We start from the raw sequence: 13,493 nt of genomic DNA, 5'->3' as shown, positions 1-13,493 counted from the left end.
TAAATTACCGTTTTGGCATGCATCAGGAATATGATACTAGATACTATTATTACCTTCCATAAGTACTTACTTTCAATCTCCTTAATTTTCATTTCCCAGGGTATGCAGGCTGTCTTAAAATTCTCAAAATCTCTTTGAAATTTCATCCATTTCTGAAAAGGGTCACAGATAAAAAAATAACCAACACCATCACCTCAGTGCCCAGATGCTCAATTTTCCCTTGAGCTACTGCAACCCCTTAATCATCCACAATATCCTTTGATCAGAGCCCACCGCAATAGAAGAACTAGCTTATGAAGAACCATCTCTTTTTGTACTTAATATGTCTCCTACTGGCTTTGCATGAAGTCCTTATTTCTTCCACAAGAAGAGTGGTTAAATAATCCCTGTCTTTCATGCCATTTGGTTTTTTTAGAATTGTTTCTGAGAATTTAATTTATTTCCTTTCCTGTTCAAAATTCAGATCTGGAGCTCAAGCTGTGTAATTTAATTACAATTATCTATCCAGTATTTATATATTGGATAAGTGTAACTTCTGTAATTGAGCTTCCTGTGCCCAGCTGAGTGTGAAAGTCTAGTTATTTTTTGTGAACATTAATTCTTATGAGATGTGACTACACAACTGCTTGCAAAAAATCCAGTCTAACTAAGGGTAAGACTGGCTATAGCAAGTAGTCCTGCCAAATAGTCTCAGCACCGTTCTGCATCAGCACTTTAGTTTGGGGCAGAAGTGTGCTTTTGAAGTGAGTCTCCCAAACCATCCCAGCCTACCACACTTATATTTGCATTGTAAAGCAGTGCCAGAGCATAAAACTAAGTCAAAAGATGTACTTGAGGAGTGTACGTGAGGAGCATGCTAATCTGCATCCACTGCTACTGGGTATCTAGTCTTTGGGACAACACAGGACTTAGTCCTAAGAAAGATATGTCAGAAGGCATACATTGGATCCTCAGCAACCTCTATTAGACCTTTCAGTCACATTCCTACAGATCCATATTGCTTCCTAGGGAATACATGGCCCTAGAGTCTTGGCTCTGTGGAGGTGCCCACAGTATTTTCACTGTGGTGCAAAAAGACATAAAAGACTACTTCATCCTTCACAGAGGGCTGTCTCAAGGCAAAGACTGAGTTTGGGATTCAGTCCACCAAAAAACCCAATCTACACCAAGAGAAACTGACTTTCACAAGATACTAAAGTCTTGCAAACTCTTGCAAAAGAGCTGATTTTTGTTTTGATGACAAGTCTCAAAAAAATGTGAGCTTGTATTAGAGATCTTTTCAAGAAAGAGCAGTGGAAAGAAAAGTGTTAAAACGCAAAGAAAGACAAGGAACTCTATTTTGGGAGATGGGTGCATATGGCAATAATCTGCAAAAGGCTTCCCATTTTCATTACATTAAGCTAGTGAAATAATAAGTTTACCTTGGTCATCATCACTTTGTATGCATAGAATTTTTTTCCTTTTCCTTTTCCAAGAGCACCTTCAAACTTTTCAACAAAAAGCTGGGCCTCCCTGGAAAATTAGGGCAAAAGAGAGATAAATATGATGTCATGGTAAATTTCATATTGTCTCTACCATAACAACATCATTTTTTATGTGTTCTAACCCCTCATAGAGTTTTTTATAATCTTGTTCCCTCAGTAATATTTAGAAAGAAAAGCTCTGAGATTCTGTATTTCACACAAGAGTAATTATATGTAGTGCAAACAGAACAAGCAACTTCAGTCATCTGCTTTAATCCAAATGCATTTGGAGCTCTGAAATCTGCCTACATCCAGTTAATGTTATCAAATATTTCCAGTCATAGTGACTTTCTTTTGCAGTTCAGCTGCTGTCCATTTGTGCCACTCACAAACTGTTATTCCTCCTGTTTCCAGCTAATATGAATTGTTGCCCAGCTACCTAATGGAAATCTATTTTAATTTTTTATTTTCAAGTTATGTATGCACTTGGTTCCCCTGTGTCTTTCCTTCTCAAGACTAGATTTAATTCAACTCTTCAGAATTTCTGCATATATCATCTCTAACTATACCATTCTCAGAATAATTTCTTAGAAGTGTTATCTTCAGTGGTCTCCAAAAGACTAAAATTTTGCTGATAAAAATATGGAACTTAAATAAGACCCTGGTGACACAATTATGAAAGGAAGATTTTTAAATTGTTTTAAAAAGCCATAATGTCCATGGATTAAAACGATAAAAAAGATGAGCTCAAGAACATACTAATATTTCACAGAATCACAGAATCACAGGTTGGAAGGGACCTCAGGGATCATCTAGTCCAACCTTTCTAGGAAGAGCGCAGTCTAGACAAGATGGTGCAGCACCATGTCCAGACGACTCCTGAAGGTGTCCAACGTTGCCGAGTCAACCACTTCCCTGGGGAGATTATTCCAATGGTTGACTGTCCTCACTGTGAAAAATTTCATTGTCGCGTCCAATTGGGATCACCCCAAAAGCAACTTGTGTCCATTCCCCCTTGTCCTCTCTATGTGACTCCTTGTAAAAAGGGAGTCTCCATCTTCTTTGTAGCTACCCCTTAAGTACTGGTACACTGTAATGAGAGCCCCTCTAAGCCTCCTTTTCTCAAGGCTGAACAAACCCAGCTCTCCCAGCCTATCCTCGTATGGCAGGCTTCCCAGTCCTTTGATCATCTTGGTGGCCCTTCTCTGGACCCCTTCCAGCCTGTCCACGTCCTTTTTGTATAGCGGGGACCAGAACTGCACACAGTACTCCAGGTGTGGCCTGACCAGCACTGAGTAGAGTGGGGTAATGACTTCTTTATCTCTGCTGGAGATGCCCTTTCTGATGCAACCCAGCATCCTGTTGGCCTTCTTGGCTGCAGCGATACACTGTTCGCTCATGTTGAGCTTTCTGTCCACCAGGACCCCCAGGTCCCTTTCGACAGAGCTGCTCTCCAGCCAGGTGGATCCCAGTCTGTGCTGCACTCCCGGATTATGTTTTCCAAGGTGCATGGCCTTACACTTCTCCTTGTTGAACTTCATAAGGTTCTTGTTAGCCCACTCTTCCAGCCTATCCAGATCTTCCTGCAGAGCAGCTCTCCCTTCTGGAGTGTCTACTTCCCAACTCAACTTGGTGTCATCCGCAAACTTCATCAGGTGACACTTGATCCACTATCCAGATCACTTATGAAGATATTGAATAACGTTGGGCCCAATATTGATCCCTGGGGGACCCCACTTGTGACAGGTTGCCACTTTGAAAAGGAGCTATTTACCACCACCCTTTGGGTGCAGCCTGTCAGCCAATTCCCCACCCACTGCACAGACCACTTGTCTAGGCCATAACGCATTACTTTCTCTAGGAGGAGACTGGGGAAGGACCGTATCAAGGGCCTTGGAGAAGTCCAGGTAGACAATGTCCACCACCCGCCCCATGTCAACCAGGCAAGTCACTTTGTCATAGAAGGCCACCAGGTTTGTCAAGAATGCTCTGCCTTTAGTGAAGCCATGTTGGCTTTTCCCAATCACGTGCTTCATTTGAATTGTGATGGCCCCCAGGAGGATTCATTCCATAACTTTCCCAGGGATTGAAGTAAGGCTGATGCCTATAGTTATCCAGATCCTCCCTCGAGGAGTAACATTTGCCTTCCTCCAGTCCTCTGGGACATCCCCCATTCTCCACGACTTCTCAAAGATTATGGAGAGTGGCCTTGCAATGGTGTCAGCCAGCTCTCTCAACACCCTCGGGTGGATGGCATCAGGGTCCATCGATTTGCAGGGGTCAAGCTTCTGTAGTAATTCATGTACTAACTCTTCCTTCACTGATGGTGGGTCTAGTTTGGATCACCCAGCAATTTTGTTCCAAAAGCCTGGGACCCAGCCTGGGACCTCTTCACAGAAGTGAAGAAAGTGTTGAGGACCTCTGCCTTTTCAGCATCATTGGTGATTGACTCTCCTTTTCCGTTTAACAGTGGGCCTATGTTTTCCTTCTGTTTATGCTTATGGTTGACACACCTGAAGAAACCTTTCTTGTTATTTTTGATGTCTACAGCCAGTTTCAATTCGAGCTGGGCTTTTGTTTTTACAACTGCCTCTCTGCAGACTCTGGCAATGCCCTTGTAGCTCTCAGTGGATAATCCTCCACTTCTCCATCTCTGGTATGCTTCCCTTTTGCATTTGAGTAGACCCAGGAACTCATGGTTGAGCCGAGGGGGCCTCTTGCTCCACTTACTTCCCTTTCCTTTGTAGGGGATAAATTGGCTTTGTGCTTCCAAGAGAGTGTTCTTGAAGAACTCCCAGCATTCACTAGCTCCTTTGTCTTCCATGGAAGCTTCCCATCGAATCCCTCTCAGCTGAGGCCTGAGTGAACTGAAGTTTGCTCTTCTAAAATCCAGAACCCTTGTCTTAGAGCTGACCTTCAGCACACTCATCAGGATCCTGAACTCCACAATATTTTCATCACTTCCTCCATTTCATCCAATTTTTATTTATAAGTATGACTTTCATGTCTTTCTCTACTGAGAAAATGTGCCCTAGAGGTTAAATGTCCTGATCTAAAATACTGGAAAACAGATTAAGAATTTTTAAATGTCAGTGTGTGCACAAGACTGTATAATTATTTTGTCATCACACTAGGTGTCTGCCAAACATTGTGTACTATATACACCCTATATATACAGTATTATATATTTGTATTATGTACAGTATTATGTATATGTATTATATATAGTGTGTACACATACTACATATGTAAAATATATATTTTATATTATACTAAGCACTTGGGAAAAGATAGGCTATTGAGAAAATATTGTGATGTGAATCTCTTCAGAAACGCTACAAGTAAGTTCACTGAGTGAAATTATCATGCTTATATCTTCTGCTCACATATTTTATGTAAGCAAGCAAAAAGACTGTGTTAAACTGCAAAAAATATGACTACAGCATTGGCAGAATAATGGTGTAGCTGTGATAAAGGAGAATAAAATTATGTGTGAAGAAGGCTATTAGCTGTGTTGTAATTTCACTTAAGTCATGGTTGAAAATCTCAACATCTTTAAAAATACTGTGTATTTTTAGCAACTGCAAAAGCTTAGGGTGATCTTCATACTATCATTTGAAGACCTGTAAATACCTTTCCCTACTAGACACCCACTGCAACAGTCTCTTTAGCTGCAGTACCAAGGCTCCGAACAACCTTTTGTTTCTGTGCTTCCCAAGACAGTGCAAAATTGAGTAACTGAATTTAGCTTTCAGTCTTTGAGATCTTTACTTCTTTGAGAGCCCTCTGAGCACTCTCACCCTCTGACTGCTCACACCTAAACTAGCTGGTGATATATCAGGACCAGTTCCAGTTCACCTGACCTCCACAGGAGTTCAGCGTGCCTTTTCCCACCATCTGAGATCCTATTTTCTCCTTCAAAGACACAGGTTGGCAGAAGGAAAAAGTTACATACAATGACATGAATCCCAATCCAGTCACTCTTGTTTAATTTTTTTCCTTTTCCCTGTGGGACAAGACACGCACAGGTCCAGATAAAAAAAGTAAAATATCCAGCCACCAGCACAGCCACATATCCCACCTATTCACCACTTCAAAGTGTTCCTTGGGGATCTAGTCAATGTCTTTTTAAGGCTGAAGATCCTTTATTCTCAATTCTGCACTTCTGGATCACATTTGTATTCTGGATTTTGGAGTCTGTACTTTAGCTAACTTTGACACTGACTGAGCTTTCTTCATTTTGGAAGCCACTTTGAGTCCTATAGAGATTTTCTGGCTCAGCACTTACATCTCATTCTTTTATTTTGATTCTCAAAAAATTCTACTCTTAAATTTCAGCCCTCCCATATCAGTCAGAGAAAACAGATTCTTTCAGCTTCAGCAAACCAGTGTCTGGGAGTCCCTTTTAAATCCATATCCTCAGGATTTAAAATCTTGTTGCACTGATATAAGGCAGTCTGATCAGCAGATGGTATCTTCCTTGTAAATTCAGCAGTCCATGCTGGAGTAGTACCATAAAGAAGCCAGAATAAATAAACTGGACATGTACCAATCTCCCAAGTCAGTATATCGTATTCTGGACTTAAGAGGAAAACCTTCTACTACCACTTCTATCCCCAGGTAATTCAAGCATTGGAGCTTGTTCGTAAAAAATGACTGAAATCAAAACCTACAGAGTTGTAGAAAACCTGTGCTTTCAGTCACTGATTATGTGCAGTTATGCTGCAGAATATGAAGTTTTCAAACTGTAGGGTTTTTTTTTTTTTAATACAGTAAAGCAGTAAGTTAGGAATTTAAGGGGATAATATGAAAACAACCATTAAGACATAAAAAATCCTCCATAGAGGATATGAACATATATTGCATCTGTAGCTGAAGACATAAGTTCTCCTCAGAATTGTTCTCCTATAAAATTAAGCTAAGCCAAAACAAGAAGAAACTTCCCATAATGAAATTCATAACAAGATTTATTTTAAACTCTTAATGAAAGCCTTCTGTTCACTTGTTTGAAATGTCTTTTTACAAGGTTTTCTACAAAAAAATAGTATTTCTTATCCCTCTCTGCCTCCTGGAATCTCCATCAAGCAATCTTTCAAATTAGCGTGTTAGCAGTGTTTAAGCTTTTTCTCCAGAACAAACCAAAACATTGCTTTTTGAAGGTGGTGATCCAGGTCTCCACGTTTAATGCTGCTGACTCTCCTGAATGCTTCCCTGGGTTTTACTTTGCCAGTGTCTGAGGTTTCCTTTCTTCCTGCATCCCTTCTTCCCCAACAGTGCCCTGCTCCAGGGTGTGCTGATTACACAACTGTTATAAACTGCCCCATAATGTTACTGCTTTATAATCTGTTTTTCTCAGATTTTCACTCCATCAGCCTGCATTGAACTAAGTTCATCACTGCAGCACAAACAAACCAGATGATTGTCTGATACCAGTTAAACTTCTTACTGGGCGGTTACACATGCAGTCAACTGAGTTATGCATGCAAGACTAAAGCACAAGACCAGCTGAACCCATCTATGCACAATATTTATGAAAGTACTTTCATGTTTCATGAAAGAAGTATGAAGTAACTCCTTTCATTTTTTTAAATATTTCTTTCCTGTACAGAAAAATTTGTTGTATAAATCTTGAAAAAAATCAACTAAGTCCAAATGGTGGACTTACAGTATTATTTTAGTTTTCCATTTACAGTGTAAGTGCATTCTAATCTAGTTACAATACCCTGTGATTTTTGGAATTAATATGTCTTTTGCCATTAATGCATATTTCACACTGACCATGACAAGAAGGTGTTTCATACATGATTTGAAAACAGTGCCTATTAATATTTCCCATTCTTGTGAAGTAATAGCCAAAATCATCGCATAGTTAATCATTATGTTTTTAATAAAAAAGTAGCACATGCTATATGGTCCAAAGAGTTGGGGTGAATGGAGCTAAATCCAGCTGGTGGCTGGTCACAAGCAGTGTTCCCCAGGGCTCAGTACTGGGGCCAGTTCCATTTCATATCTTTATCAATGATCTGGATGAGGGGATCAAGAGCACCCTCAGTAGATTTGCAGATGACACCAAGCTGGGTAGGAGTGTTGACCTTCTAGAGGGCAGGAAGATTCTGCAGAGGCATCTGCACAGGCTGGATTGATGGGCCAAAGTCAACTGTATGATATTCAACAAGGCCAATGGGCTGGGTCTTGCATTTTGGTCACAAAAACCCCATACAATACTACAGGCTTGTAGTGGTTGGAAAGCTGCCTGGTGGAGAAGGACCTGGGGGTGTTGGTCGACAGCTGGCTGAACATGAGCCAGCAGTGTGCCCAGGTGGCCAAGAAGGCCAACAGCATCCTGCCTAGTATTAGAAATAGTGTGGCTAGCAGGAGTAGGGAAGTGATCGTGCCCCTGTACTCAGCCCTGGTGAGGCCGCACCTTGAATACTGTGTTCAGTTTTGGGCCCCTCAGTACAAGAAGGACATTGAGGTGCTGGAGTGTGTCCAGAGAAGGGCAATGAAGCTGGTGAAGGGTCCAAAGAAGAAGTCTTGTAAGGAGCGACTGAGGGAACTGGGGTCATTCAGCCTGGAGAAAAGGAGGCTGAGGGAAGACCTTATTGCTTTCTACAACAACCTGAAAGGAGGTTGTAGCGAGGTGAATGTTAATCTATTTTCCCAAGTGGCAAGTGACAGAACAAAAGGAAACAACACCAAGTTGCATGAGGGGAGGTTTAGATTGAATATTAGGAAAATTTCTTCACCAGAAGGGTTGTCAAGTATTGGAACAGGCTGCCCTGGGAAGTGGTTGAGTCACCACCCCTGGAGGTATTTAAAAGATATGGCGTTGTGGCAGTTAGGGACATGGTTTAGTGGTGGACTTGTCAGTGTTAGATTAATGGTTAGACTCAATGATCTTAAGTGTCCTTTCCAACCTAATTGATTCTATGATTACTATGCAGTTGAAATAAATTATTTTTTTAAAAAAACTATTGTGAAAGAAAAGAATTAAAGTCTTCTTCACCTCTTGGAATAAATGTAATCAAGTTACCTTTTATGTTCTATGAGTGTGTCCTACCTTTTGGTGTGTGGTAGATTTTACCAATAACATTGTAACTAGCATTTTCATACTACTCATTTAAAGAGACTAAGTCTTGCAAGGGAACCCCACCGCATGCAAATATACAGTGGAGTTATTAAGTGCCCCACAGCATCCTACCTGTTAACTACATCCATTAATATTTGCATGACTTGATGATCTAATTTAATTGGTAATCAAATGCAAATCTCAAAAACAACATGATTCTAAGAAAAATTCCAACCAGAGTTAATGAAATATCTGAAAAGCAAGTCCAGTGCAAAAGCAGAGCTTGAAAGAGGGCCTATGGCTAATGAGACAGAAACTTACGTGCAAGGCAGTAATACAGACACCATAACTACCAGACGATGCTGGAGCCATCAAAGAGAACATATTTTATTTCTCCTCCTCAGCTTTTCTTCCCTCACCAGCTCCGCAGCAAGCTAGTCCCACTGGGTTACTCCTGAACTCTGTGGTTTGTAGGTTAAGAAGGCCTTTTTCTGAATTCTCCTTAAGCTTCCTGGCTTTAAAAGTTCAGCAATGACTTGGCACCATTCAGTCAGGGAACAGGCTCACAATGTCCTTTCCACGTCTGTGAAACATTCTCTTTTTTTGTTAAATATAATCCAATAGGTTACTTGATTCAGGTTTCTACCTTGATGCCTAAACTATCTCATTCAAAGACCTCTATTTGTACATCCCTATAGTCTTTCGCCACGCTTTGTCCTTTTCTCCATTTCTTTTGTGCTAAAAATAGAATGTGAGGACAGGAAGAATGATCAAGCAATCAAAAGTACTCCTAAACATACAGAACTATTTTAGAAACCACAAAAACATCCAAAACCACATATATATACATACATATGTATACACAAGCCTACTTAGAAGTAATGAACTTCACTAACAGGAGGATGTGTGAAAAACAACGCAGAGCGACAAAACTGAGCTTTGTAATCACTGGTATCATGTTATAGCTAAATTACCTATATCACAAGATAGGCCAAAGCATGCCCCGTTAGCTAACTGTGAATTTAAAGAATCTTCAGAGAAACCTTATTAATTGAATTACAGACACAAGGAACTACTAAATTTTGCATGGGGCCAGGCATTATTGTCCCAGAGAAGCCTGAGTTAATTATTAATACTAGGTGTGGAGTTACAGCATCCAAAGTGCTAGCTGTACAGTACTTTGGGCACTTCAGTGTTTCAGAGAAAGGACGAATTACACCTCTCAGAAGTTGTTGCTAATGAATAGGATTCAAGTTGATTGCTCACATTTTTCAGTAACAGTTCAGGAAGGCTTCAGTCTCCAAGAGCTAAAAACCCATTAAAAAGAAATGTCATACTAATATTGATCACCCAGGACTTCTCCAAGTCTTAAAACGATTGGCTTAAAAACTGACTGCAAAACAGTTGTCAGGCACTGCTCACTTGAAACGCAGTTCAGCAGTAATAATGGGCAAATAAAAGCATTATTTAATAATCAGCTGGCCTCCTGGACATCCAGGCTGGCCTCCAGGAGTGCCAGTATGTCCACAGTAAGAGAGATGAAATACTGATTCATTGGAGTAGAAAGACCACATCCAAATATAAGAAATTTCCACCATCCCAAACATGCACCTTACGTATCTTCCAGCTTGTATACTTAAAAAATATAAAATATTCTGTTTCCAATTCATCTGTCCTGGTGGATAATCTAAGTTGTGCAATATAATGAACAATGCTAAAAAAATACTGAAAAATCACCACATTATATTCTGTCATTGGCAGATAAAGAAGAGACTGCTCTGCTCTGCTCTGTTTTTCTTAGAAAAACCAAAAAGATGTCACAGTTCTCTTTATGGTCTGTATTTAATTGGAAGCCCTTTAAAAAGCCTAAGTTTGACATATGACTGACTTTTCTCATTTATATTGTCATTTCACTGGTTTTGATAGTTTGCTAACTGGCTTGTAGTACAGCTTAAAAGTTGTAAAGTTAAAGTAAAGCTTTAAAGAGACCATTGTTGGCACAATTCTGGATTCTTGTGCTCAATTCTCTGACTATATGGTAGCATAATATAAACTCCATAGCTGTTAATAGTCTTTGTTATTTTACAGCACAAAACTTTGGCTATCTAAAATGTTATATGCACTAACAAGGTGAATAAGATTAGTATACCAGAGCCAAACACAGTAGCACAGTTTTTAAACCTTCCCCTTTCCTTTATATCTGTGCAAAACCCAACCAGGAGAATGCACAGACCGGGATGCAGTCCCCAAAACCAGTCCCTCAGAGGTAAATTTGGATAGCTTTCCCTGGACGTTTTCCAATGTACAAGAACTGAAGCTGTGACCCATGAGTTTTATTCTCTTGTGCGTTTTTCTACTCCAAAATTTTTTTCAATAGTTTATTCCCCCCTCTAAATTTCAGTCTTGTAAATAATGATTGATGGTCATTATCATTTGATGTCTCTTCAGGTAATTTTGTGCTGGCCTGAGTAGGCAGTGCCAAGAGGAAATGTGCACAGATTATAATCTCCCATAGAAAAGGCACAACAACAGTACTCTCAAATCATGTAAACCAGTGAAAGGAAAATAAAAAGAACAAAATTCTTCTGAAGGAGAATATTTCTCTTGGAAATGAGAAAAATTCTGGACTCCAGCCACAGTCAGGCTCTCAACAGCACAGACCACTATGCCCCCACCCCACAGCTTAACGTGTCTATCGCTAAAGGCCTGGGAAAGTGGTCATGCTGTTTCCTGGATAACATCTTTTCATTCCTCTCCATGGCTTCTTCCTCACTTTTTTCACATCTCCAGACTGGTAAAGACCTGACCATGATGTCTTAAGGTGACGTTAGAGACTGACAGTGATAGTACAGTTTAACATCAAACTGCAGAGGGACACTCTGCAGCAGAGCAGTATCCTCAGTCACGGTTCTTCAGAGAATAACCAGGGGCTGTTTGAAATGCATCTTTCTAGACACACGAATATAAATTAGAAATTAAAGCTGATCTAATTTACCAATACAGCTATACTAAGAATGCCATTTCAGCAATGAGTATCTCAGCCAAGTTTTGAAAGAAGGCATTTTCTTCAGAGGAACTAGTTCTGCATTTGTGTTCTAAAGTTATTGTTCATTCATGCATTTTCAGAGAAAAAGAATGAAGGAAAGGATCAACTATTTTACAAAGTAGTCACTAGAGCTAAGCAGAAGTCATCTTCCCACCCTGTACTTTTTAAGCTATGAAAAAATGCTCCCTTGGGCAAAACTGGTTTTGAATCATCAAAGCAAGGGGGTTGTTCAGTCTTGAAAATGCTTAAACAAAATGTTTCAACAATTTAAAAATTTTATCACTTTTTTAAAATACATAATTTAGTGGAAATTAAATCTTTCCCCAAAAATAGTTTGTTCTGAAAAATTAAGACTTCTTTTAAAAAATATTTAGAATGAAAATTCATAATGACCCCTATTATTAACTTTTCAAAATAATATGAAAAAGTATGGTTTTTTGGTCTTATTTTATCATGAATATGTAACAAATCCCTGAGCATTCCTTGGGAGCATAGGTGCTAATACAGAACAAACATAGAAGTGGTGGTTAACTCACAGTAAAGGACACTCCTCATAATGCTGAGAAGAAATGTCCAATTAAATATTTCTCATTGTGGAAGCTGGAAGACAAAGAATAGCAAAATTTCTTCTACCTCTGAGAATATAGGGTTCTTCTTTTTTTCCTACTCACCCTATATTAAAACCTGCATAGCGAAAGAAACAGATGTCATAGAGAAATACTCAGTAATAACAACTGTTGACTAGAGTCTCAACATAGGAGATGTTAACACAAGTGTATTCAGAAGTCACTTCTAATTGATTTACAAGTTTAAGGCACTTAAAGCCAGTGTGTGTCCATTTTCCACATGTACAAGAATACTGCCAATCTATTATACTAATGGTTCTTGTATAGAAGTTCTGGTATAAATCTTAAAAAACTGTTAAAATACAAAATAAATACATAGATACCCTAAAATGCACTGATATACACACTTCTGTATTGTTATAACTACAATCAAAATAGAGCACCCACTGATAAGATATTACTTCTTATTTTAAGCAGCATAACACCAGGTCTTCCACGGCAACTCAGTTGAACTTAGGCTCAAAAAAGCCAATTAAAAAACTCTAGAAAACTTAGTCTATGACTGTATTTTGGTATGTAAATTATTTAATTTGATTTTTTCAGAGGATTCCAAATTCCACCATTTTCATCTAAGATGCTAAACACAGATTTAAATGCATAATTCTCAGCTCACACATTTTGAAATGTAACCAAACAGTAGTTTTTAGCTTTTATTTTTTATTCCAACCACTTGCTGGATTTTTGCGTTTTGTCTGCTGAGATATGCATGACACTGTACAGAACAGTGACAATTGAATGGGATTGCCTGGAATAAAATCTGACTATTTTTGGAATCTCACCTGACATACAACAGTAGTGACAAATGTAAATCTTCAGTTAATAAAAGTGGATTAAAAATAAATAAGCTAATCTGAAGAACTGCCATTTGCTTTTGGAATACAGATTTTTGTAGGGCAAATAAGCCGCTAATATGCTTCCAAGTCTACTTCAGAGAGGGCTGTAGCAAAGCAAAAAAAAAAAAAGATATTGCAAACTGCTGTAAGAGCACTTTGATACATATTTTTTATTAAAACAAACCTGATGTCAGCAAATAAAATTGAATGCATGCCTAGTCTCCCAGCCTTGATTTCATAAATATAAGAATTTAAAAGTTGTTAAACTAATGGATTTTTAGGTAGAATTGCTGCCCATGCTGAATGTACAAGGACCACTTCACCCTGAATATTAATAAAGAAATTCTTAAGATAAGAAGGCAGATAACAAAGGTGGAATTTTGAAAACTCACTATTGGCTTAATTGAGAAAGCCCAACTGGGAGAATAAAAAATGTTCAGTGATTTAGCGTTCACT

General features: G+C 39.0%; 1 protein-coding gene across 1 annotated transcript in view; it reads right to left on the bottom strand.

The window, feature by feature from the left end:
* Window positions 1-13,493, bottom strand: part of TMC1 (transmembrane channel like 1) — a 69,310-nt gene that overhangs the window by 37,313 nt on the left and 18,504 nt on the right. The window contains exons 5-6 of the mRNA XM_075079072.1: window positions 1,422-1,512; window positions 71-152 (exon numbers count right to left, since the gene is read on the bottom strand). Coding sequence (XP_074935173.1) covers window positions 71-152; window positions 1,422-1,512 — 173 coding nt within the window. The remainder of the gene's footprint in view (window positions 1-70; window positions 153-1,421; window positions 1,513-13,493) is intronic.

The sequence above is a fragment of the Phalacrocorax aristotelis genome, chromosome Z, assembly GCF_949628215.1.
Source record: "Phalacrocorax aristotelis chromosome Z, bGulAri2.1, whole genome shotgun sequence".
NCBI classification, from domain to species: Eukaryota; Metazoa; Chordata; class Aves; order Suliformes; family Phalacrocoracidae; genus Phalacrocorax; species Phalacrocorax aristotelis.
Note: the sequence above shows the minus strand (reverse complement) of the source record. Positions and strands in the feature narration are given on the sequence as shown.